Source organism: Typopeltis vanoorti, chromosome 4 (assembly GCF_054136105.1).
Source record: "Typopeltis vanoorti isolate ZY-2024b chromosome 4, IOZ_Tvanoo_1.0, whole genome shotgun sequence".
Classification (NCBI taxonomy): Eukaryota; Metazoa; Arthropoda; class Arachnida; order Uropygi; family Thelyphonidae; genus Typopeltis; species Typopeltis vanoorti.
Window position 1 is genome coordinate 136,412,180 of NC_143552.1, and position 27,221 is coordinate 136,439,400.

The following is a 27,221-nucleotide window of genomic DNA, read 5'->3' on the forward strand; positions in this document are numbered from 1 at the left end:
GTGTAACAGTGTTCGACTACCTGTGGAACTGGTAAAAGAACTAGAAAAGTAATGTGTCTCTTGGGTACAGGAAAAACAGAAGCTGTTGGCAATTGTGATTTAGCTAAGAAACCTGTAGAAGAACAAGTGTGTACATCCACTAAGGGATGTGGTGGAAAGTGGTTTGCAGGATCATGGGGACAGGTACAGTATATAGATTTCAATTTTTTTTAAGTATTAATCTTTCAGCACCAGGCTTATGATGCTTATGTTAATAATAAACTAAACAGTATAATTACTTATACATTAGCTATAACACAGAATTTAAAAATTATTGAAGATGTATACAAAGTATTAAATAAAGTCCAGGGGCGCAAGTGCTCTTAACTTCATTATTTAATGAAAGTCTTGCAACACAGTATGTCTCAAAAGGAATGGAAGAAAAGTAAAGGAGAGGAGGGCAGAGTGGTTCCAAATTACAGACCAGCTCATATTTTTTGAGTGGCAATTAAGATGTTAGAGAAGTTGGCAGGCTAGGATTCAGAATTAAGTTGATAGATGCAGGGTTCTGTTTACTTATTATTGCATGGACACCTCCATGGATTAACCAAGTGAAAAAAACTTCCAACCTCCATGAAGTCTGAAGACTCATTATAGGTCACCCAAACTGTTCACACTATATCTATTGTATCTCTCCTTCAACTCATTGACAGACAAAGCACTCAAAATTAATTCTGAGAAAAGTTATCATTCTTCTTTATAAGGCCTTGATATGCACACATCTGGATTACTGTGCTAAGATCTGGTCACCATAGTTTCTTCGGGATGAGAAAGTTGTGAAGGGTATCCAAAGAAGAAGAACTAAGATGGTGAGTGGTTCCACTAATTCCACTCATTCACTACACTCCAAGTGAAAAATCTAGTCTGCACACCTTTGTTTCAGCACTTGGCTACAGAATGACCTCTGTAGCCAAGTGCTGAAATATTTCATTTGCATCATTCCTATACACTCTTTTAGTAATTGAAATGTTTCTATCATATCCACTCTTTTCTGGATGTCAACCAACTTTTGCCAGCAGCAAACTCTCAATCTATCATCATAGGGAGCAGTCCACAGACCACTCACCATCTTGGTCCCTCTCCTTTGGATCCTCTTCACAACGTTCTCATCCCCAAGAAACCATGGTGACCAGACCTCAGCACACAAATGTGGATGTATCAAGGCCTTATAAAGAGGAATGTTAACTTCCTCATCTCTGCATATGTGTTCTTCAGTTACCAAGTAATTCTATGAGCTACCTTGCCAATCTGTTGAAAGTTTATTTTTCACTTGGTCAGACTATAATAAATTTAGTTTAATCCTTTATCCAAGTGTGTGCAAACAAAGTTTGTGCCTGAAAGTATCTTCAGGACTGGGGTAAAGTGGTACAACATCGGGCGACTCCTTGCAAAGGTGGAGCAAGCTACCAATACTTCTATCTCAGTATCTCCCATAATGCAAAACACATCTCCTTGCAGATATGTATAATGTTAGCATTAAGGGAGGGGCCACTACCCAGACTAGTTTTGACCTTTATTGAGGTCTCTTCAGTGGGAGCCAGGCCCAAGTGGAGATACCAAGGCAGAAGCATTAGCAAGGTCATTGCCTATAGGAGCTGCCAAACGGTGTGCCACCTTTTTATTAAATTACTCTGGATTTAGAGAAAGATGTTGAAAACCTCAATAAAGGTCGAAACTAGTCTGGGTAGTGGCCCCTCCCTTAATGCATAACATTATACATATCCGCAAGGAGATGTGTTTTGCATTATGGGAGATACTGAGATAGAAGTATTGGTAGCTTGCTCCACCTTTGCAAGGAGTCGTACCACTTTACCCCAGTCCTGAAGATACTTTCAGGCACAAACTTCGTTTGCACACACTTGGATAAAGGATTAAACTAAATTTATTATACCTTGGCAATCTTTGCAATATACCCTCTGAACTTCAATTCTCTATCTACCAATATTCTCAAATTTCTAACTTCATCAGTTTCCTAGAGTACAGTTCTATCAGTGTGGTACACAGCATGTAATCTTTATACTCAGAATGCATAACTGTACATTTTTGCCCATACTGTCAGTCAAATCACCTTGCAAGTTCTCTACATTGTCTTGATTAACTATTACCTACCCAATTTTGGGTAGGTAATAGTTAATAGTTAGCAAACAACTGAATATTTCTCTACAAATCATTTCCTATATCATTTATGTACAAATTAAACAGTAGCAGTTCAAGTATGCAAGGCTGTGTACTTGAACTGCTAGTCACCTGTTTTCTTCTGGATTCTGCTCCTCCATATACTACTTTCTGGTATTTGTCCATTAGCCACCTTCATAATAACACTAGTTTCACATCTGTTCAAATTTGCATAACAGAGTTCCACATATCCTATCAAAAGCCTTTGCAAAATCCAGCAGTATCAGCATGTAGCCATTTCCTTTATCCAACTCAGCTGTCACTATTATAAAGTTAGTAAATTACTAAGGCATGACTGACCATTCACAAAGCCATACTGCCTGCCCACTTTCCCATAGTGTATCATATTCTTATCTATTCATTCCTGAATTCTGTCTTCAATCAACTTTTCCAATACTTTTACCACCATTCCTGAGATACTGAATTGTCTATAATCTGCTACCACAGTTTTGGAGCCTTCTTTATACAAAGGAACTATTTTACCCTCTTTCCACCCCCTTTGGGACTTTGTTAGAGCTGAGACTTGAATTAATCAGCCTGTTTAAAAGCATTCTCATAATATGCAATCTGATATCTCATCTAATCCCATGGCTGTATTTGCATTGAGATTCTGCAATATTCTAAGTATTTTCAATTCATCAGCCTCTATTCTCACATCTGTTACAGCAATATCCTCACTTGGATGATAAACTCTTGCAAAAATGATACAGATTTTTTTATCTGTATCATTTATACAGATAAAGATACTTATACAGATTATCTTATTTTTATCTATTGACCCCACACATGAGAAGCCTTCTTCTTCATGTAGCTTCCTCAGTGAGAGGGTGCAGCACCATGTCCTTCTTGTTCTCTTTGTTGGTGGCTTTCCTTTTTGTTTCTGCATAGCCATGTGATCCTGTCCATGATCTTATATATTCAAACCATGTCCTTTGTTTTTTAACTCTTGATCCTTTTTCCATAATTTTTCCTTCTAAAACTGTTAGTATCCTCTGTCCTGCTGAACCTGTCCATGTCCTGCCAATCTCATCTTTCTCTGGATCATTGCCTGTAATAAAAATCTTTGTGTTCTCATTCTCTGTAGGACATCTGTATTTGTTGTGTAATCTGTCCATGAGATTTTCAGAGCTCTCCTATAGCACCACATTTCAAAGGCCATTATCTGTTGTCACGAGAGGCCACAAGACCTATAAACAGCAGTGCCATGTGGGAGGCAAGTGATTAAGGAAAAAAGAAAGCATTTCTTAACATGTTTCTTGAAAAGTTGGGAGTTGGGGCAAACAGTATTGGCAAAACTGTTCCAAATCATACAGATAAATGGGATGAACGAAGATGAGAAGTTGATTCGATATGAGTTGAACTGTGTACTGATGTTGATGAGTAGCTGCTTATGTTCTTATGTGATTAAAAGAAAGTGGAGAAATGGGCAGTTCAGTGGGCAACACCAGTGAAGGTATCTATCAAAAGGCATAATATCTCAGCATTATTCCATAAGCTCAGATTTATTATATAGAATCGTTAATGCTGGACAACACCAGCATTAAGGATTGTAGGAACCATATTCTAGGAAATTTTAATTTCTAATTGAATCAAATATCTTTTTTTTTTTTTTTTTTGGTAGTGTTCTTAAATGTTTGTAATCCTGCAGTTCCTAGTTTTATCCTGATCTATATGGGATTGAGGTGGTGCCATACCTCTCCGTAAAAGGGGCTCACGGCTGTTGAATCACCATATGAAATAAATAAATATGGTACTTAAAAGAAAGACACTGTTAACATGCAACTACACTATGGTGACAAAAGTGTACGGACAGCAATTGTTGCTGTCAATATGAGGTCGGGCCTCCTTTTACTGCTATTACAGCCATTAATCTTTGGAATAGGCTCTCCAATAAGTTCTGGTAAACTGCTGTTGGAATGTTTTCATTCCTCCTGTAGTATGGCAAACAGCTGATGAATGTTAGTGAGGATGTCTTGACACAAATTTCATTCCCACTTATCCCAAAGATGTTCAATGGAGTTGAGGTTGGGGCTTTGGGCTGGCCAGTTTAGTTCTTCCATCTCCATGTCTTCAAACCACACAGCTAGGGGTCCATGCTTTGTGAGCAGGTGTGTTATCATGCTGATATAGGAAAGAGTCTATTCCAAACTGTTGCCAGAGTGTGGAAAGAATAGCATTGTTCAGAATGTCATGGTAGGCATCAGCGTTTAAAGATCTGGACACAGAAACCAATGGGGCCCAAACAGGAAAAACAGCCCCAGACCATTATGCTACTGTTTCCAAATTTCACAGTTGATACAAGACATTCCTGTATTGTGCACCAGGCATCCAACAAGTCCAGACACGTCCATTGAATTGCCAGATTGTGTACAGTGATTCATTGCTCCACAGGACCCTCTTCCATTGATCCACAGTCCAATGACAGTGTTGTTTTCATCATTCCAGATGACATAGAGCATTGGCAGGTGTAATCAAGGGCTTGTGAGCCACAGCACAACCATGAAACCCAAGGGCAAATGCCTCCCAGTGAATAGTTCTGTCACTGGCATCCATTCCAGAGCTTATGCAGAAGTCATCTGCAATGGTTGCTAAGGCTGACTGATTTATTTATTTCATATCGGGTTTCCCCCTTTCCTTCCCCATCTCTTAGGATGGGTTGAGCCTTCCTAATGAGGGATTATATATGTATTTTATGAATGTAGATCCGTGTGTGTTCACAGGCCAGTTTGCCTGTTCTAAAAGATGAAAAACTCGAGTTTCCAGGTGAAAAAACCCTCCTCTACCTCCATATGAGACTGGATAACTCACCTTTAGTCAAAAGAGACCAAATAAAGGTTCCTCACGTCATGGACAGGAATTTGATTGTCCAAATTTGTCAGTTTCTTGGGCCTACCAGTTTGGGGGTTTGGTGGTTCCATCACGTTTCCACTTCATGATAACCTCGCTGACAGTAGATCAGGGAAAATAGTCGAGTCCGTTCGAATGTGGTATGACCATACTTGTGGGCTCCAACTATCATACCACATTTGAATGGACTCAACTCTTTTTGTCGACTCATCTTGATGACAAAGAATGTCTACACTGCTGATGTCCATGTGCCTATGTTTATGTAGCATTGCAAATGTGTATTTGCATCATTCAGGCAAGGCAACATAGAGCTATAGGTTGTCCAGAACTCTGAGATACTCAAAGTGAAATATTTGTTTACTTTTTTTTAGTTCATTATTTTTTTAAAAATCCTTTTGTTGTAGCATGTATTTCTTTCTTAGGTTACATACTAGGATGTTTATGTTATTCTAATACATAACATAAGTATTTTCATTAGTATAAATTGTTGTCCTAATATCAGGGGCATCTTCAATATGACTTTCAAATTAAATAACAAGAACAGAAACTAGTATAATCAACAATGACATGCATGCACATGATGAACACTATGGTCCAATTATAAAATAGTTAGACCATAGTGTTAATATAACTTTAACTAGAACCTTAATTTAATTTATTTATTTAATAGTAAATAAAAAAAATAATTAAAGTTAATTCTGGAATTAGTGAAGAAGAACTATTTTCTATAAGAGAGATAATTTAAGTCCATCACTTCTATTTAGATTCAGTCAATGTAGCAAAGTCTCACAACTCTTTTTGTATAAATGTTCCAAGAGATTATTACTTTTAAGGAGAACCTTAATTTTCTTCCAAAGAACTTGGTGTCTGGTGGTGATAGCATGCTCCACAAGTCCTCATTACTCTGGCTCATGGAACTTAATGTAGAGTCTAAAGTTCATCATGATGCATGGCTGCAGATCTACCTGTTTGGCCAAAATATGATAACCACACTGGTGTTGGATCCTACTTCTTCTAAATCTTTACCTTGGATCCGACATGTTAATCACTATGATGTTCTTAAACAATTGATAAGTTGTAAGTTTATTTCTAATTCAAATATAAAGAAAATTTATATTTAAAGACTGCGCCACTTTATATCTGAATTAGTTCAAGAATTGAAGATAAACCAACTCACAACTATCTCTCCTTTTAGGTGTTAATATTAATTATACTTTTAGGTGTTAATATTAATTATACTGGCCGAGTATATTTAATTTATTTATCACTCCCGCTTTGGTTCGAATATTTTATGAATGGTGCAGTAAAAGAGATTCTGGCAAAATACAACTTTTGATTAACAAAAACAAACATTTAATTTTAAAATCATAAATTTTACACTTAAGTTTAAATCAGTAATTAAGATATCACAAATATTTTAACTCCTCAGGTAAATTCAATCATTCAACTCATACAATGGTAAATCTGTTGTCTCTATAATACAGTTTTCTCACAATTCCTAAGTTCCAAATACAACAAAAATGGCAGTAATACCTCTTCACAAACAAACACTTTTAAATATACACTTTAGCTAATTCTCCGCAATAGTTACTGTTAATATAAGGAAATTCTAGGATGAAACTCACACACTTCTCTGTATAGAAATATTAATGGTTGGAATAATCTTCTATCTTCATCTACTTATACATATACACTTTTTATAACTGTAAACACTTTAAACAGTAAACGGCACTCATTAAAATAATTCTTCTAAGGAATAACTGAATTAATCATCGGTCACAATACACATAAACAAACGTTGTTGCACAAAGTACTACTTATCACTCATGAAATAGGGCAACACAATAATTCCTTAACTTTAGGTTTTATATGCACAGTTGTTCACTCTTCCAGCATTCAATTAATTCTTAGACACTACAATTCTAAACACAGCTATTGGTATACTTCAACTTTACAGCTCTACTATTCTTTAGTAACTTCGTACTTGCTTCAAGGTTCTGTGTGTCCATGAAAGGTCGGCCCTGAAATTAAATCTCAATTCAAGTATTGCTAGTCTATTTAGTAGTCACTCAGCTGTCTTCCGTAGCTATAATTGTTATTCTACAACTTATTAACTAACCACCTCTCGGCTAGTAGACTTTAATTAGCTGCTTGAGTGACTTGCCGACTCGCTATTATCGCACTGTGATTCCCGAATGCTCTGATTCCAACCTAATGCTAATCCTCTCTCTCTCTCTGTTTCCTTATTCTCCCCTTAATTCATTCTAATTTCAGCGTTCATCGCTTATATATCTGTTCTTCCCGCCTAAATTGTTCTTGTGATCTAAAACTCTTTTCAATAAACCTCACGTGGTGTTCCAAAACGTGCAAGCTATCTAACATACGTTTCCATGACAATAAAACAAAACATAATAAAATTGAGCTATTACATAATCGTTAAATTTCTACAAACAGAAATAAATAGAGAATATTTACATTTCAATAAATGCACAGTTAAATTATCAGATACAAATTCTTATAATATTGACATAACAATAAATAAAATAGCTTAATAATATTTTAATACAGAATCTTATTACTATTAACACATCTTTGATTAAATAATTAAATATTAGATATAATTAAGGTAGTTATATGAATATTAAATTATAAACAAGTGAATTACATTAAATAATATTTACAAGTCTAGCCTATGTGATGGAAGATCATGTTGGATTCTGAAACAAATAATAATTACTCCAATCTCTATATAATCAGAATCCAACACTGGCAAGGAATTTGATAGTTTATCTTTAGCTGAGCCTAAAAAGAAGATATCTTGCTGATAGGACAGAAGTACACTTGTAGGCCAATGGAGTATAGCCAAAGTAGTTTGGCTATACCTTCTGAGATGCCTTTAACATACAGAATGGTGACACATCAGATTACCTCTGTATCACTATTTTGATGAGAAACAGATGAAACCCTATAATTATTAATTATCGTGTTGATGTACAGTACACTTGTAGGCCAATGGAGTATAGCCAAAGTAGTTTGGCTATACCTTCTGAGATGCCTTTAACATACATAATGGTGACACATCAGATTACCTCTGTATCACTATTTTGATGAGAAACAGATGAAACCCTATAATTATTAATTATCGTGTTGACATAATGATTCAGTAAAGCCATTAATAAGGATGGTGGACTTGATGCAATTAGTATTACATAACAGATTAGAAAGAATGTAAATAAACCATTTTGAAGAAATGCTTCAGTACTAGTATCTGTGAAACAGATATCTGTTTCAGAGAAATGAATATTTCATGAAAATACAGCAACCCTAATGTAGAAATTTATTTAAGCTTATTTTGTTGAGTTGAATAATTATTCCTTTCTACTCTGGTTGGCTGAGTGGATAAGCATACCTACTTTCCAAGGTTGTGGGTTCAAATCCCACTGAGAGCTGGATGTTTGTGAAAGTTTTTAGATCATAAAAAAATACTATGTTTGTTCCAAAGAGAGCAAAGTTCATTGATTATGTAATCCTTAGCCTATTCAAGATGCAAGTATATTATAATTTTAAACAATTCTAATTTCATATTCAAATTATAATTATTTTTATGATAATCCTAACTATGAAAGGTTGTAAACCTAAGTACATTTGGTACCCTTAGTGAACTAAGGGTTAGCTAATCTGGGAACCCTACTCTACAAAACATAGTGCTGTTTCAGGCCTCCAAAGAGCAAGAAAATAGTCTCACATTAGCCAATAAAAAAATTATTTACTACCTATATTAGAAGTGTATGTAAATTCTCTGGAACTAAAATTCTTTGCAATAAGTGAGGTAGAATTTTTTTTAAATGCAACAGTTGAAACTTATATAATCAGTTCTAATAAAATCAAATTAAATATTAGTTTTTAAGGTCCACTATCATCTACTAATTCAAATCTATACTTTATTTACAGTGTTCTGTTACATGTGGAAATGGAACAAAGACCCGTACAGTCTTATGTTTAACACATGTTCGAGGACAGTGGCATGCCAGTGTAGATGAGGACTGCAAATCAGAAGAGAAACCCAGTGCAGAAAAACATTGTGAGGAATTACCTTGTAGATCAGAATGGGCTATGACTGAATGGACTGAGGTAACTGCTTCAATAAACAACTGTAATTTAAGCTCAGTTTGCTAGTCAGTTTTTAATCTTTAGTATTTACTGCCCATTAAGTTTTGCAATTTCATTAGCAATTCTAAAATGCATCTCTAAAGAGAGAGTGCCTGAATGAATCATTACATTAGGGATAGTTAAGATTTTGTAAAAATTGGAAGGGCCTGCATATAAAATTGAGCTAATGAAGGTGAATTTTTTATAGAAGGCAGGATGGGTTAATGAAAGGTTGGTTCGATTTAGCAATTTTTTACATAATTGCACACAAGAGGTCACATAACCTATCATATCACAGTATCGTGTGTAGGTAATAAATGATTACTGAGATGAGAGAAACCTGCTGATGCATTTTTGAACTGGATGTTACCCTTCGTGAGGGAAAAACTGCATAAGGAAGGCTGTTTCAAAAAATAAAGGCTGATAGAATAAAAAAGGATGAAAAATTGGTTCAGTAAGTTTGAAACTGAAGTGTGTATAAATTGGTTGACTAGGAGCTGTTTTCTTGTGTTTTTATATGTTTAGAGAAAGGTAGACGAATGGTGGTGGCCAGTTTAGTAGAGCAGTGCCCATGAAAATACTATAGAAAAGACACTGCAGAAACAGAACATCTATGAAAAAATGATTGGATGGAGTCTGAGAGAGAGGTGTGAGGCAGATTGCCCTCTTTTTGAGCAGAGGACAATCTCAAGCATTTTTCAGGAAATGTTTGTGATTGAACAGAAGAGGACACCAAGTGTTTTAGAGGCTGAGGAAGCTAAGGATGCAATGTGATGTGTTTTGGTCAGGAAAGAACTAGGGTCTTTCTTGGGTTGATCCTATTCAACCCAAGAAAGATCCTAGACCTAAGAAAGTTAGAAGATTAAGTTGGCAATGGACTATTTCATTGGATATCAGAGTTATGTATGGGAGAGCAATTTCAAGGAAAAGGTAAAAAGGGAACTCTGCATAGCTCAATACTAGGCTCATTTCTGTTCAGTCTTTATGTTAATAAAAAAAAAAAAAATCAGCTAACGCCTTTTATTCCCTTATAGGGAGTAGGCGAGGCCTTTATACCCTATCTAGCTTTTGGAGACTGAATGGGCAGTTCAATCTCCACCGGTAGCCAATCAGAGATAGCTGGCCCATGTCTATCACTAATTATAGCAGCCACTAATGAAGAGGCTGGCAAACAAGTGCTGCCATCTCTTGGTACCTAATCCTAACAAGATTAGGTATATGTTACTGTCTGAAATAATGTGAGTGCTATGGTCGATTTTCTTGAGTTTCCTGGAGGAAAAACCCGCTTGCCTGTGCTAGAGATCGACTAACTCAGGAACTGGTCAAAGAAAGGCTTAGAAAAAGTTCCTCCAGTCGGCGACTAGACTTGAACTTGAGTCTAACTTCGAGCGATCAAGCGCAGGGGACACAAGTGGCACTTCCACTGAGCTACACAGGCCTACATGTTATCTTTATGTTAATGATATTTCAAATGGTATGCAGTAACAGCAGGTTTTCTTGATTTTAAAGTCATCTTCTTTCAACACATGCCATGTTTGGGGAATCTTAAATGATTCCCCAAACATGATATCTGTAAGACATCTCATATCTGAAGACATCTGATCAAGTTTAGCACACAAGCCTATAAAGAAATTTCCATCATATGATCTGTGTTGTAACGTCTGCAACTGGGTTGCCAAATTTCTGTGACATTGTCAACAATCACATGTAATGCTAAATCAAACTTTGACATTGTAAGGACTAAATATAGACACTCTCCTCCTGTGCCAACAGCAGTCGTGACTTCTGGTCCCTTGTAAAAGCCACTGAGTGCACTTTCTGTCCATCTGTGCTGCTACCTCTTGCTCTCTCATTCAGATGGCAGTATTGCCACATCACCTAAAGATAAAACTGATTTCCCAGTATCATCCTTCTATTTTAGTTCCTGCATGGATGGCTTAAACAAATTACCTCAATCTATACCTGAAACAGTGTGCTGCATGCCTCCTGTAGCCTTCTATTAGAACGACATCAAAATGATCTTGATCATCCTGGATACCAAAAAATGCTCCAGGTCCTGATGGTATACTACCAGTTTTGCTCATGAGAAGTGCTCCTAAACTGACACCTGTCCTTTATCATCTTCTATACTGTATTATGCTCAGCTGGCATACACTCTATAGAATGGAAGCAAGCCCATATACTGCCAATTCCAAAAATAAGTGGCAAGTGTCTACCATCAAATGACTGACCTAATGCTCTTACCTTGGTATGTTGTCGAAATTAATGGAGAAGGTTATTAACAGTCAACTTCTTCAATGCCTGGAGAACTGTTAACTAATCATACCAATAGTATGGATTCTATCAGTCAAGATTCAGAGCAAATCACCTTGCCTACATCATCCCTCTAGATACCATGGAAAGGTTTGGAGAATCCTGTGCTGTTGTACTTGACATTTCCAAGGATAGAGTTTGGCATCCAAGGGGCTTCTCAGCAATTTGCCATCTTATGAGTCTGCCGTCAATTGCTTTGTAATTGGTTGTCAGTTTCATTTGGGTCAATCACTGATTTTAGTGATGGAGGGTGTTTCTTTTCAGATTCTTCCTTTTAATACAGTTACTCCATGGGACTTTATTTCATCCATTCTCTTCCTCATATATTTAAACGACTTTCTTTCACTGATATCAAACCCTGTCTACAGTTTTGCTGATGACAGCACTCATCATGCCTTCTATTCATACAACAAACCCTGCAGTGTTCAATCATCTCAAGCTTCAAGATCATCTACAATCAGTGCCATAAACTCTGATTTTCATACCATTTTCAATGCTTCCAAAACACTTTTTTTTGTGCAAAAATTAGCTCAATTCTTCTTCACTTACCTTTGATAATGCTCAGCTTAGTAGTCAAGACCAGATTTCCTCTTCTTGGATTAGCACTTACCCCATGCTTTCCTGCCACAAAAACATCACTTTTATAATCTGCAACTTCCAAAAAAACTGGGCATTTTTTTTTTTTTTGCTCAAGACATCACTTTTCATCTGTCCAGTTAGTAACCCTACAAATTCTAAATCCACCATATCTTAGAATACTGCTCTCTTAGAATACATTTGAGATGGTGAACCAGTTATTGATGCTGTCCAAAAGAAGGCAGTATGCCTAATTAGTGATCCCTCTCCTACAGTTTCTGCATTGTGTTTCTTCTACAGATATTTTCATAAGCACTGTTCAGAAGAACTGACATTTATCATGTTCCTTATTTCTGTTAAACTTACAACAACATGACCAGCAGCTGCCTGATGTGCTTTTACAATTGTAACATGACTCATCAATCCTGCTACCTCATTCATCTTTCATTCCACTACCTTAGTTCTATGGAACAGCCATCACTGTGAAATATTCCTCAAAGGGTACAACTTCCAATCCTTCATCCGAATACTCCTCTCTTGATTCCTATCCCCCCCCCACCACCACCACACTGATTTGCTATAGGCTTTGCAGTCTCTCATACACATATTCACAATAGTGAATGAGCTTTGTATTCTATGTGCCTTCTTTGCATGAGCTGCTGTATAGCTAAATGATTATTAAACAATGGGCTTTAAAAGGATATAGCACAGGCATGATTTGAGTTTTTCATTACATAATTAAGATAGCTTTATTTACAGGTTTTTAAAATTAAAACAATTTTCTGTTAACATCATCTTCTGCAGTGACAAAACTGTCTTGCATTTCTTACTGTTTTCAGTTTATTATTATTGAATATTTAGATGGTTTTTGAGTTCATGTATTAATCATAACTTGATTTTCAGTGATCTCTTTTTTTTGCAAATGTTCTGTCTTCTTCTTTGGTGTGTATATGGTTGACCAAAATTTTGAACCATAAATTGTGCAATTTATTAATCCCATCTGAAAAACTTAATTACATAGAAAAGTTTAGAATCAGATAGCAAGATATCAAGGAAATGCATACAGTTATAAATAGGTGCAGTTATTAAAATGATCCAACTGAAATAAATTGACAAATTTTAATATTGATATCCTAAATATCAAATTTCATCACACTAGGGATAAAATTATGCTAGAGCCCAAATAATTGAAAAACACTGTTAATTTGGATTAGCTGTGTTTTTCAAGCATCCCCCAATTACCACTTTACTGTATTGTAAAGCAGAAAAAAACATTAGTAATAAGAAATGGTATGCTGATAATAACTTGAATTTTTGTTGTTTTTATCACTTTCTAAATACAACAGTATGACACTTAAAACTACAAGCATTTACTATACACATATAAATTTGTTGCTCGGCATTGTAGTCAGTAAATAGAATCATTGTCATTCTTTTTTTTTTTTTTCTAGTGTTCAAAATCTTGTAATACAGGAGTACAAACCAGGGAAATAGCATGTGTTGACCAGCAGCAAAAAGTCAGTCAGAGCTGTCCTGAGGCATCAAGACCAGCTTTACGACAAGCTTGCAGCACTCAAGATTGTCCACTTGTTCAACATCCAAAGAAAGGTAGGAAAGTAAATGCAAATAATAATCATGGATAAAACCTACAGTACCCTTAATGTCATATTTGGAATAGTAGTTGAAAAGGCTAAAGAAACTGAATGACATTTTTTTTGGAATAGCTGTCAATTGTAACTCTTGGAACATACTTAAAAAGAAAGAAAAGTTTTGTCGCTTGGTGTGAGACCACCACAAACTTGCTTATTGGAAACCTGAAGCAACTTGAAAAAGTACTATGTTTGGTCTCTAGTGTTTTAAAATGGATTATCTAACCTTCAGTTTCATAATACTGAAGGAGCTATAAGTTTCCATTCTTTCATGGTGGCAAGATTGATATTTAAAAAAAAAAAAAAATTAAAAGTTTAACTTAGTTTTTTTTTTCTCCAAATTAAGTTAAATCTAATTTTCAAATATTCTAACATCAAACCACTTACTGAGAAAATAATATTATATTCTCAGGCTTCTCTGCAGAGTCAAAGACTTATCAAGGGAGGCCTGTACCAATCATTAATATTCAAACAATACCTGTCACACTTTTCCTTGAATTTGTTCACAAAGCATTCACAACTGTCTCTGTCAATCCATTCTACCCATTCATCAACTTCTTAGCAAAAAGTCTAGTCCATACATCTTTGCTAACCACACTCTGTTTACAGGAGTGACCTTTTGTTTTCTTACATCCTACTACATATTAAAAAAAAAGTCTTCTGTTCCAATCTTGTAAAACCCATTTAATGAATTATATGTTTCTGTCATATCTTCTAATTTCTACATATCAATCTTAATCACTCATCTCTGAATCCTCTCCACCACATCCCCCAAGGAATCCAGACAACCAAATCTCTGCAAATGGCCAAGTTTGGCCATAATAACCTCCCTATCTCTACTTGTAAGTGCATTCTTCAAGATCCAAGTAATCTGTTGAGCTGTTTTGGGGATGATCATGGAAATATCAGAAAATATTTCCATACTCCACGTAGTAATAATTCAAGTTTTCTTTCTTTTTTTTTCAAATGAAGGTACTTTGATTATTATTATTATTATACACCTCCAGGGAGTCCAAGGACTTATCGAGGGAGGGCACCTGCTCTACAACTCTGCCTCTGCTACTCAATCCACCAACTGACCGCAACTACACCAACGCCATCTTCCTCCGACCACCACAACTAGTATTTCCAAAGACAATCACAAACATCCATGCCCATGGCGGGATTCGAACCTGCGGCCTTTTGGCTGGAGAGCAGATACACTAACCACTCAGCCAGCCAGGCTGGCAAATTATAATTTAGTTTGATGAAATAAAAAACTTTTGCCGTTTTCATTCCTAAAGAAAAAACAATTTGCATGCAAACTGTTCATGCAAAGCTGGTTTGCTTGATAAGGTAAATTATTTACAATGTTTGCAATTGCTAGTTTTATCACTAAAATGGCTAACATCTAAAAGTTTATTCATCAGTTACCATTTCCATATCACAGTTCATTTTAAAGGTTAATCTTAAGGTGTAGTGCATGAAAATATTGATTAATAACTGAAGTTTTTGGATTGAATATGAGTATTTTGCATACCTATTACAAACTTTTATTTTCAAATGATTACTTATTTTCTATCAGTAAAACTGTTTATACAATATAAATGTTAGCCCTTTAAAAAGCATATATTTACACAAGATTGTGCAAAACATCCATACAATCGAGAGGTACTGATTTGATGAAAAATACCAAAGTTTTGATACATCTTTTGCAATGAATATACCAACTAAAAATCATGTAATGGCTTGTACCAGTTGTACAAATGGATACACGACCTGAACCACCTTTATTATTTTATAATGCAGATATATCATCATGTTGGAGGCTTAATGGATTGTTTACAGCACTCAGAGAGGATTAAAACAGAATTTAATACTTCCTATGTTTCGTCTCAGTCACTGAGACATCTTCAGGGATTACAAAAAAACTAATGTAACATAAACACAAATACCATACAATACTAAGCCCAACCACATGGGTGACACTAAAGTCCTATCTAAGTGGAGCACTCTCTAAGGGAGGTTGTAGTTGGCCTGGAATGTAAGGTGGGATCTCTGATGATAAGTGTTTCCCAAATCTTAGGAAGCTTAATGCAACCATATTTATTAAGATTTGGTTGATTTCTGAGAGCTGCTGCTGCTGATTCCGAAAAGAGTCTCTCTTTTTTGAATTTGCTGTGGTGGTTTTTTTCCACGAGATCCTGTGGGTTGTATCCAAGACATGGTCAGCCAGGCCTGACTGACCATAGTCGTGGTTGCAGATGTATGACTTTGTTCCTCCAGTAACACAAGTCATACACCTGACGTGTGTTCCTCCAGGCAGATGGTTGCTGATCTGCCTGTCTGTCCAAAGTATGCCAGCTTACAGGAACAGAGCTTTATAAAGTCCAGGCACTAAGAGAGGAGGGAGCTAATCTTTTGTCGAACGGATAAGGGTAGCAAGTTTGCAGGTGGGGCTTAAACTGTGTGTGTAGGTTATACTTTTTAAAAATCTTGGCTAATTTTTCAGATGTGCCATGGATGTAGGGTATGGTGATGGCATTTTTAAACTCTTTCTGAAGAGAAGACCAGGAATGGAGGAGGAACTGATTATTTTCTTGATAGTGTGATCACTGTAGCCATTGGAGAGGAAAATGTTGTGTATGTGTGGTCAAGCTCAGTTGTAAGGGCGGTTCCACTGGAACAAAGATTGTGGGCTCTCTTGGTTAGAGTTTTAATAATGCCATATTGTTGAGTGGGGTGGTGGTGGTGGGAGAGTTTGTGAATGTATCTGCCTGTGTGCGTGGGTTTTCTATATACAGTAAAGGAAAGTGTACTGTTAGGAAGGCATGTAACTGAACGTAGACGAGATACATAGACGATATTTTCATTGTTTGGAACCACACAAAAAAGGACCTGCTTGATTTTCTAAACAAAATCAACTCATTACACCATAAAATCAAATTCACTCCAGATCTTGAAAAAGATTACCAATTATTGTTTTTGGACATCCTAATTAAGAAACAAACGAATGGTCGTCTCAGCCTCTTAGTTTACTGAAAACCCACAAATACAGGATGTTATTTGACTTTAGCTCCTCCCACCACATTTCTCAGAAACTTAGCATTGTACACATGCTAAAAAAGTGAACTTTCTGCATTACAACAGATCAACAAGATCTCCAGGATGAATTATCTCTGATATCTAACAACCTCACCATGAATGGCTACCCTCGGAGACTCGTCCACAAGATACTTTTCTCTGACCCCCCACAAAGACAACGGGACGACACACAGTATATTTCTACAATCATCATTCCATATGTGGGGACTATTTCTAATAAAGTTGCAAGACTCCTCAAACCCCATAGAAAAGAGTGACTTTTAAACCTACAGAAATGATTAGACAACTCTTAAGATCTCCAAAAGATGGCTATCCTTTCTTCAAATATGCTGGAGTTTACAACAGACCCTGCTCATGCGGTTTAAATTATATTGGCCAGACTTCAAGAAGCCTCGAGATTAGACAAAGGGAGCACATTGGAGACGTTAATAACAATAGAGAAGAAAAATTGGGTTTATCCTTTCATTTCTTAAGAACTAACCATATCATAGAGTGGGATAAAAGCACCATTCCTTACCTAGAGGAGGATTTCCGCTCCTGAATTATTAAAGAAGCCACAACAGTTGCCCGTTCTGTACAAAATCTTAACAGGAACCAAGGATTAATCTTGCCTGAGATCTGGAAGACCCTTATTAGATCTCTAAACATACAAGAACTGAATTATAGTGCCAATTATAGAACGTTCCTAAATAACAACAAGCGAAATCATACACGTGCTATGCATGCATTGTACATGTTCTGTTTTGTCAAATATAATTGGAATCGGCTGATTTATAGTCTGTAACAGTTTTTAGCTTTAAGTGCCTTATATCAGTTATGTACCCTGAAGATGCCAACAGCCTCGGTTGGTGAAACTAGTTGGTATAACATAGTTGTTCTAAAAAAAAATACTTGATCAATAAATCCCAATAGAAGTCATTTCCATAGTTTTCGTGGTCAAGAAAATAACATTTTAACAGGAGTCTAATGTGTCTGGGCCATGAGGCCAAATGGAGAACACATCATCTACATATCGTAGCCAGATAGAAGGTTTGAGAGGGGCTGAGTCTATGGCTCGTTTTTCAAAATCTTCCATATAAAAATTGGCAAGAGGGAGTGAGGGGGGGGGGGAACCCATGGCGGTTCCCTCTATCTGCTTGTAGATTTTGTTCTTCCAAGAAAAATAACCAGAATTGATGGCAAAGGAAAAGAGATCTAAGATGTCAGAAGGAAACACGTTTTCTAAGAGTGTTAAGGTATCAATTAAGGGAATATTGGTAAATAATGAGGAGATGTCAAAGCTTACCAATATGTCTGTGTTACTTAAGGTTAAATTTTCTATGAGAGTTTTAAAATGGGTAGAGTTTTTTTATATAGGATGTGGAAAGTCCAGTGGGGGGGGGGTCAGAGAGTTGGCCAGTTTTCTTGCTACAAACTTGTTTTGACAGTTTGTAGCAAGGTGTATTAGTGGCATCTACAATAGGTCTTAGCAGATATATCATAATAAATTTCGATTTCTCTCCAAAATTTTATGGGGTTTAATTTATACCATGTATCAGCAATTAACATAATTTAGGATGTAGAAAGTTTTTTTACTTGGTTAATAATTAAAAATACCAAAAAATTATATTGTTTGATTGATTATATTGCCTTAGTATCCAATAATTTAAAGTGCACATGCTTTAATCTAATCCAGAGTATTTTTATAATAAGGTTTGACATTGGTGCATCCAGGGAGGGGGCCAAGGCTCCCTCCAAAAGAAAAAGAAAAAAAAAAAACACTAGAAAAATTTCCAAAAATCTTTTCCTAATTAAAATTTTATTTATTTTTTTAAATTTTATGTTGTGTCATGTCTTCTATTTCTATGCTACTTATGAATTAGCAGTTCCATAAGGGGGGAATACCCTATAGCGCTCGGGAATCCTGGCTGCTGTGAACGCAAGGCGAACGAAGTAGTGCTCGGGCGTAACTTCATTTGCACGAGCCGGGCCAGAGGAGATCACAGGTATCATGTATTGGCGTTCACTGCAGATGCTCAGTCTAGCTTGTATGCAATGCGTAGTGTGTATTCTCAAATTGTCTACTGAACTGCCCCCCCCCCAAGATTAAATCCTGAGTGCGCCACTGGGTTTGACACCTTTTCACTACTTGCATATGGGATATATATCATTTCTACATTACTTCAACCTTGGCATCTCTTCTAGGTCTGGCTCCTGCTGATGAGGCCTCAGTAAAAGTCAAAACCAGTTTGGGTGCATAGCATCATACATACATGAAAAGATGTGTGTTTGCATTATGGGATGCTAAGGCAATTAATGTGAAAACATTAGATTCCATGTACAAGTAGCCTAGTTGAGAAGAAAGTTTATGCATAAACTTCGTTTGCTTGCACTTGGATAAAAGGGTTAAACAAGAATATAATTTCTTGGCATTTTTAATTTAATTTAAAACCAAGTGTTTTAAATTAAATTAAAAATTTAATTTAAAACACTATTCCTACAATCTTCTCTAATCCAGAGTAATTTAATAATAAGGTGCGACACCTTTTCACTACTTGTATATGGGATATATGATTTCTGCATTACTTCAATCTTGGTATCGCTTCTGGGTCTGGTTTCTGCTGATCCCAGGAAGTAGAGTGGTTTTGCTGAGTGGCAGGTTGCCGCTTATCATTGAGTAGAGCCACTGCTGATCTTGTCCTGTGACTTAGGGCAAACGTAATGAGTTTAGTAGTGACTATTTAGGATCACTCGGTGAGATTTATAGTGATCTTAGAGATCATTCAAAGTTTGTGGAGGAGGTGCCTGCACTTTAACAGTACCTCAATAAAAGTTGAAACCAGTCTGGGTTGTGACTCTTTCCATAATGCAGCATTATACACACCCAAAAGAATGTGTGCTTTGCATTATGAGAGACTAAGGTAATTAATGTGAAGCCATTAGCTTTTATATACAAGTAGCTAGTTGCATGTGAAGAAACTTCACCAACAAACTTTGCTTACACTTGGATAAAGAATTAAACAATATAATTTCTTGGCATTTTTAATATAATTTAGGTGGAAACTATTAATAATAAGTGAGCAAGAGGTGTATGGGAAGTTGAACAAACTAGATGTAAATAAGGCTGTGTGACTTGATAATACATCACCACGTATTCTGAAGGAATGTGCCAGGGAGATGACGCCGGCCTTGACATATTTTTTAATACGAGTCTTGCGCACTGGGTCAAGTTCCTAAGGAGTGGAAGGAGAGCAAGATTGTGCCACTTCATAAAGGAGGTGACAGAACTCAAGCATCAAACTATAAGCCTATCTGTGTGTCAGGTATTGTCCTTAAGTTGTTGGAGCAGCTTGTGTGAGAACTAGGATCTAGAATTGGGTTGATAACAATGGTATTATCTTTGATGGACAACACGGATTTGCTAAAGGGAGGTCATGTTTTAGTAATCTACTTACTTATTACAATAAAGTGACTGCTTCCTTGGACAGAGGAGAAGGATACACAGTAATATACTTGGATTTCGCAAAGGCTTTTGATAGATTACCGGACGATAAGTTGATAATCAAACTAGAGCGGATGGGGTTGGATATTAGATTGGAGACTGGCTATCTCATAGGTATCAACAAGTTGTGTATGGGGGTGCGATATCCAGGAAAAGGAAAGTCACTAGTGGAGTGCCTCAGAGGGGGGGGGGTCTGTTTTAGGCCATTACTGTTTAACTTGTATATTAATGATATTGGTGAAGATTTGGATGGAGATATTCAGTTGTTTGCAGATGATGCAAAGTTGGGACAAACCATGAAGAGTAGAGAAGATGTGGCCTTACAAGAAAACTTGAATAAATTGAGTGGCTGGGCACGGGAATGGGGATGCGAGTTCAATGTTGCAAAATGTAAGGTTTTAAAATTTGGAAAACAAAAATGGAATGCAGAATTTATGCTTGGTGAGGATATATTGTCAGAGGTGGAGGAAATAAGACATTTGGAGGTGATAGTGGATAAGGATCTGAAATTTAGGGGACACATAGCCAAAATTATGACGACATCACAGAGGCTTCTGGGAATGATGCAGAGGACACTGACTTGTAGAAGTAGGGAGATTCTTGTTCCGTTGTATAAGGCTTTGATTAGGCCACACATGGACTATTGTACCCAGATTTGGTCACCTGGTTTTCAGAAGGATGAAGAGATGTTGGAAAGGGTCCAGAGGTGACTGACTAAGGTAGTTTCTAACCACTGGAATGTCGAGTATGAGGAAAGATTGAAAAGATGTAACTTGCAGAGTCTGGTGGACAGGAGGAAGAGGGAGATATGATAGAGACAAGTTAGTAAGGTATTGTTATAGGATCAATGCCGGAGAGGTTGTACAGAAAATAGTGGGAGATAAGGGGGAGAACCATAGGTCATCCCTTGAAACTGTATAAAGAGGGTGTGAGTAGGGGAGTGAGAAGCAGGTTTTTTTTTCATGCAGAGTTATGAATGATTGGAATGCCTTGACTGAGAGTGTGGTGTCTGCAGAGAATTTGGGTGTGTTTAAAGCATGGTATGATGAGCTGTGTGTATGATAAAAGAACCTCCTAGATGAGTCTTTGGCTCCATGGGGTCTTGGGTAATAATAATAATGTCAGAAATGACCGATATTATACATGGTTTTTTTATGCATTCTAAGATAAGCAATTTATTCATGTGTGTAATATCTTGAATGATATTTATTGTTCCTGGTTACACACACTTTGTACTGTAGCACTCCACAGTTTGAGTTTGCTTTGTAAGACTAGCATACATAAAGGTAGTATTTTATTATGAACAAAAAATGAATGGTACAGGTAAACCTTCGTATAACGTGGATGTTAGGTTCCACAAAAATGCTGCGTTATATAAATTGCATTATGTGAGAGTCAGATCACATAGAAAAAAGTAGGGTTGGGTTCCGAAGTCGTTTTTTTTTTTAAATTATATCAGATTATATTAGATTAAACAATGACATATCCAACAAAAATATATTTTTATTTAATTCAGGTAATTCATGTAAGTTAAGGAAACAAATAAATTATGAAACAAATACACAGAGAGTTGCTTAAGGGTTATAATCATAAATATAATCACTTATGTTTAATTTTAATGTCTTTATTTGTAAAATTTTCAGCTAAGTTTTATAGCCATTGTCTATAGTTATAGGAAAACACACACAAAAAAGAACAAATCAATTAGTATGTGATATTATGTGCTTAAGGGTCAAAGCTGTATAACTGAGAGACCTCCAGACAGCCTTTAAAAGGAAGAGAACCAACCAGGCCTTCTGACCTAATTTCCAATCCTCACCTTCTCGTGGTGCACCCTGTTGGGTATCTACCTGGATACTGAACGAATGAGGATGGGCTGGCAATTTGAGATTTAGCAGACCAAATTGTATTCTTATTGGCTTAAACTAATATACAAAATGATGGTACAACATGACAAAATTTCGTGCCAGCTGAGGCATCGCCCGGTTAAACAAGGCCCCCGTTGTTTTCGCCAGGGAACCAGGGCAAACAGCGAAAAGTACAAAGCTACTGGAACAAATCTGAAAGGCTGAATGGCAAAGAAATGGAGCTAGCTGAGGAATTAGATAAGTACCAGATCGGCATAATAGGGGTGACTGAAACAAAAAAGACAAAAACTGGTGAGATCTTTCAATGAGACTTATTTGTGCCTATGGTCCCAGAGAAGGTTCTACTAAGGTAGATGTGGAGGAATTTTTTTAATGCTTTAGAGAAAGCAACTGACAGAATGAAAAACGAAAAGTTGGTCCTTGTTGGGGATCTAAATAGCAGAGTAGGAAATGATTGTCAGACATACAAAAATATTTTGGGAAAATTTGGAGAAAAGAACAAAGCTAATAATAATGGCAAATATCTGTTGGATTTCTGCTCAGCACATGGACTGGTTATTACTAACACCATGTTCCAACATAAAAATGTGCACAAATTCACATGCAGAGAAGAAGCAAGGAATAAGAAAAGTCTCGACTACGTAATTGTTGATAGTGATGTTTTCTCCCTGGTGCAGGACACCAGAGTGTACAGAGGATTTCAAATTGAAGGTGATCACTATTTCGTCTTGAGCAGGATAAAATTAAATTTCATATTAAAAAGAATAATATATAAGAAAGTTTTAAAGCGAATAAAAGTTGAGCAGCTCTCAGATGTGAACTGTAGACTAAAATACACAAAGATTATTGAAGAAAAAACGAAACAGTTTGAGAACAGGAACCAAACCTTGGAGATTCAGTAGCAAGCCTTGAAGAAAACCCTGACTGACTCAGCCAGAGAGGCATGTGGTGAGGTTGTCTGCAAAGATAGAAAAATAAGAACTCCATGGTGGACATAGGAAGTTAAAGAGGCAGTGAAGGAAAAGAAGAAAGCATATCAAAAGTTCAGAGCAAATACGTCAGCTTGTGCTCTTAGAGAATGCAGAGACAAATGTGAGAAAGCTAAACACTATGTAAAACTAGCTAAACAAAAGTCATGGGAGGACTTTGGTAAGAACATAGAAAATAAATATCAAGAAGGTGGCAAAATATTCTGAAGGCTGTTGGAAAAAGCTCAGAAATGGAGGAAAGAGTGTTGTAAAAGGAATTAGAGATGATAATGGTGACATGAAAATTGGAGAAAAAGATATCCTTGAAATATGGAGTAATTACTTTGAAAAATTGCTAAATGAAACAAGCAGTGATAGCACAGTGGTAAAAAACACTCAACTGGCATACAGTCAAGAATACATATCCATACTTGAACTAGAAAAAGCTGTCAAAGGCTTGAAATGTGGAAAGGACGAATTCCCAATGATTGGAGTAGAGCTCTCATAGTACCCATATATAAAAAGGTAAATAAAACTGAATGTGAGAATTACAGAGGTATTTCTCTACTGAGTGTTCCTGGCAAGATCTATGCATGTATACTTGAGAAACGGTTGAGAAGAATTGTGGAAGAAAAGCTCGGTGAAGAACAAGCTGGATTCAGGCCAAATAGAGGCTGTCAGGATCTTCACTTTATGACAAATATGATCTTCACTTTATGCCAAATAGTTGAGAAAGCATGGGAATATAACAAAGATCTGTATTTAAGTTTTGTCGATCTGGAAAAAGCATATGACAAGGTGCCAAGAGAGAAGCTATTCAATACGCTACAGTTATATGGTGTCAATGGGGCATTATATCAAGCAATACTTAATCTTTATTTGAGTTATAAATCAGCAGTTAGAATTGAAAGAAGTACAGGAAGATGGTTTAATGTTATATCTGGTGTGAGACAAGGATGTACATTATCAACTCTGTTATTCATTATCTATATGGATCACATTATGAAGGAAAGTGGTATTAAACATGATATCAGAATTGGAGATGTTGATGTCAGCTCTTTGCTTTATGCAGACAATGTTATACTTCTAAATAAATCTGCTACAAGTCTGCAAGATTCCCTGACTAAATTGAATAACAATTGTAATAGATATGGTATGAAGATCAGCAATAAAAAGACAAAGACAATGAAAATAGGTAGAATCATTGAAAATATTAACTGAGTTGTGAACAGAGAACCTGTGGAATAAGTAAAACATTTCAGCTACTTAGGCACAATTTTTTGTGATGATGGTAAATTAAATATGGAAATAGACAACAGAATCAACAAAGCTGGTATGGTAGGAAGTGAATTGAATAAATTCATATGGAATAAGAGAGAAATTAGTCGGAACACTAAATTAGCCTATATACAAGACAGTGTTCAAACCAGTTTTAACTTTTGGATCTGAGAGCTGGGTCAGAAGTAAAACACTTGACCACAGACTAGAGGCCGCAAATATGAGTCCTGAGAAAGATTATAGGCGTGAATAGATGGCATCAATGGCAATATCATATTAAAAACGAGGATATTAGGAAAGAACTTGACATTGTCAGCATCTAGGAATGCGTCAGCAGAGCTAACCTCAGGTGGTATGGTCACTTAAACAGAATGGGCGAGGAAAGGTTAGCAAAACAAGTGTTCTCTGCCAGGTTGGCAGGAAAACGACCCAGAGGAAGACCAAGATATAGGTGGATTGATACGGTACAAAGTACCTTAGACAATAGAAATATAAGATCTGATAATGTTGGAATCTTGACAAGTAACAGACTGATTTGGAGGAAAATTGTAGTTAGGAAGTTAGTAATGATGTAAATTTTTTCATGTAGTACTATCATATCCTGTACACCCCTTGAGGGTACATGTCAGGAATTTGATGATGATGACAATGACAAATACACAGTATAAAATTATAAATTGTGTGTAAACTTCATTGCACATAATATATAAATGTTTTAGGTAAAATAAAGTGTATATTTTAATCGTCATCACTCTCTTCAAAACTAACATTTTGTACGTGTTCTTTATTTCCGAGTGGCCGGTCGTCATCATCACTTGGAATCTCTTGGACATCATTTATATAATTCTCATTGCATGCTTCGGTTGGTTTAATTATCAAGAAGTCAGTAATAAGATCTTGCTTACCACAATGCTACAATTTTTTATTAAGTTCATAATACGGAGCTAAACAAATATCAAATTGTCGCGGGAATTTTTTGGAGTGTTCCATTGAGGGATCATTATCCATAAAATCATTTTCTTGCCAAGTCCAATCCTTCTGCTAATTTCTTTAAACTGAATTCTTTAACGGACCATTTGATTTGACGTCATCTATTAATTGTACTAGTTACTCCTCATTTAAATCTATTCTCCATCAATTAATTCACTAATTTTGTTTTCAATCATATCGCAAAAGTCCTCTAAGTGGCCATTACTATAAAAATAAAATTTTTACATAAAAATGCATTAAATATTGTATGTAACTCACCAGAAAATAAAGTGCTCAGCTTGAGATTAACATACTTATGATTTTTAATGCGCTTTCCTGGCAGAAAACGAGGACAATTTTCAACAATAAATACTTTATACGGTAAACAATTGACGTACATGCGTGCTAAAGAGTATTTCCCCTAATATAAATTCGCTACTTATAACTACATGAACGATACGGGCAGATGCAAATTTAACGAAGATAAAATTTGATTTTTCAGTCACGTGTTAAAAAACATATGAAAAGTTAAAGGGTTACTACAGTTGGTAGACTGTCTTACATCAAAACCACGTTCAACAAGGATTACTACAATTTGTAGACCGCATTATATTGAAACCGCGTTATACGACGGTTACCTATATATGGACATTTGGTATACTGATATGGATAAAGCCACTTGTCAGCAGCTGCCTATTTTCAGATTTCACTCTCGATAATTTTTCCAATCTTCATTCTGTAAGCTTCTTTTCTCCATGCCTTATAATGGCCCATTTCCACATAATCTTTGGATCCACATCCCTACTCTCTCCATGATACTCTTCATTTTTTATCACTGAATGTACATCTGTCCATACAAGATAGGTTACTTCAGACTCATACTTTGTATGAAGTAACCCATTTCCACAACTTCTACTTGTTTCCTTTAGCTGTTAGTAAGAGTCTAGCACTTGCTTCCATAAGTCATTACGGATTACTGTTTATAATTTCTAGAATTTCTATATTCACTTAATACAACAGCCTCTATATGAATTTTCTATCCTCATATAATAAATCTTCATATCTCTTAAAATGCTGAAGAAAATTGATGCTAAACCCTGCTTGAAATAAATAAAGAGCTCTTACCTGTTGCACAAATCTCCAGGCCTTAGAGCAATTATATCCCACCAGATATTTAATTTCATTACACTTTCTTTCCCCAAACGTCTAGGTTTAACCATCATTCTTTTCATTTGTCTTGTAATATTCTTGAACTCTTCCCTATCACAAGGTGTTTTACTGTTCAACAATCTATTATATGCCCTCTTATTGTCTCCTACTAGAGAGCCTCTTCACACCTAATGGCTTATGTCATTGGCGCATCCAGGGAGGGGGCCAAGGGGACCTGCCCCCCTCCAAAAAAAAGAAAAAAGGAAAAAACACTAGAAAAATTTCCAAAAATCTTTTCCTAATTAAAATTCTTTTTTTTTTATTTTAAATTTATGTTGTGTCATGTCTTCTATTTTTATGCTACTTATGAATTAGCGATCACATAAGATGACCCTATAGCTCTCGGGAATCCTGGCCGCTGTGAACGCAAGGTGAATGAAGTAGTGCTTGGGCGCTACTTCGTTTGACCGAGCCGAGCCAGAGGAGATCACGGGTATCATGTATCGGCGATCACTGCAGATGCTCAATCATAGCTCGTATGCAATGTGTAGTGTGTATTCTCAAATCGTCTACTCAACCCCCCCCGATTAAATTTTGAGTGCTCAGTCCCCTCCAAGATTAAATCCTGAGTGCGCCACTGGCCTATGTACACCTTTCTCTAAATGATCATATAATC

General features: G+C 36.2%; 1 protein-coding gene across 1 annotated transcript in view; it reads left to right on the plus strand.

Moving 5' to 3' along the window:
- The window catches only part of LOC150107696 (thrombospondin type-1 domain-containing protein 4-like), a 465,880-nt gene that overhangs the window by 428,505 nt on the left and 10,154 nt on the right, over positions 1-27,221 (plus strand). The window contains exons 13-15 of the mRNA XM_090392010.1: positions 10-183; positions 9,013-9,192; positions 13,551-13,707. Coding sequence (XP_090248136.1) covers positions 10-183; positions 9,013-9,192; positions 13,551-13,707 — 511 coding nt within the window. The remainder of the gene's footprint in view (positions 1-9; positions 184-9,012; positions 9,193-13,550; positions 13,708-27,221) is intronic.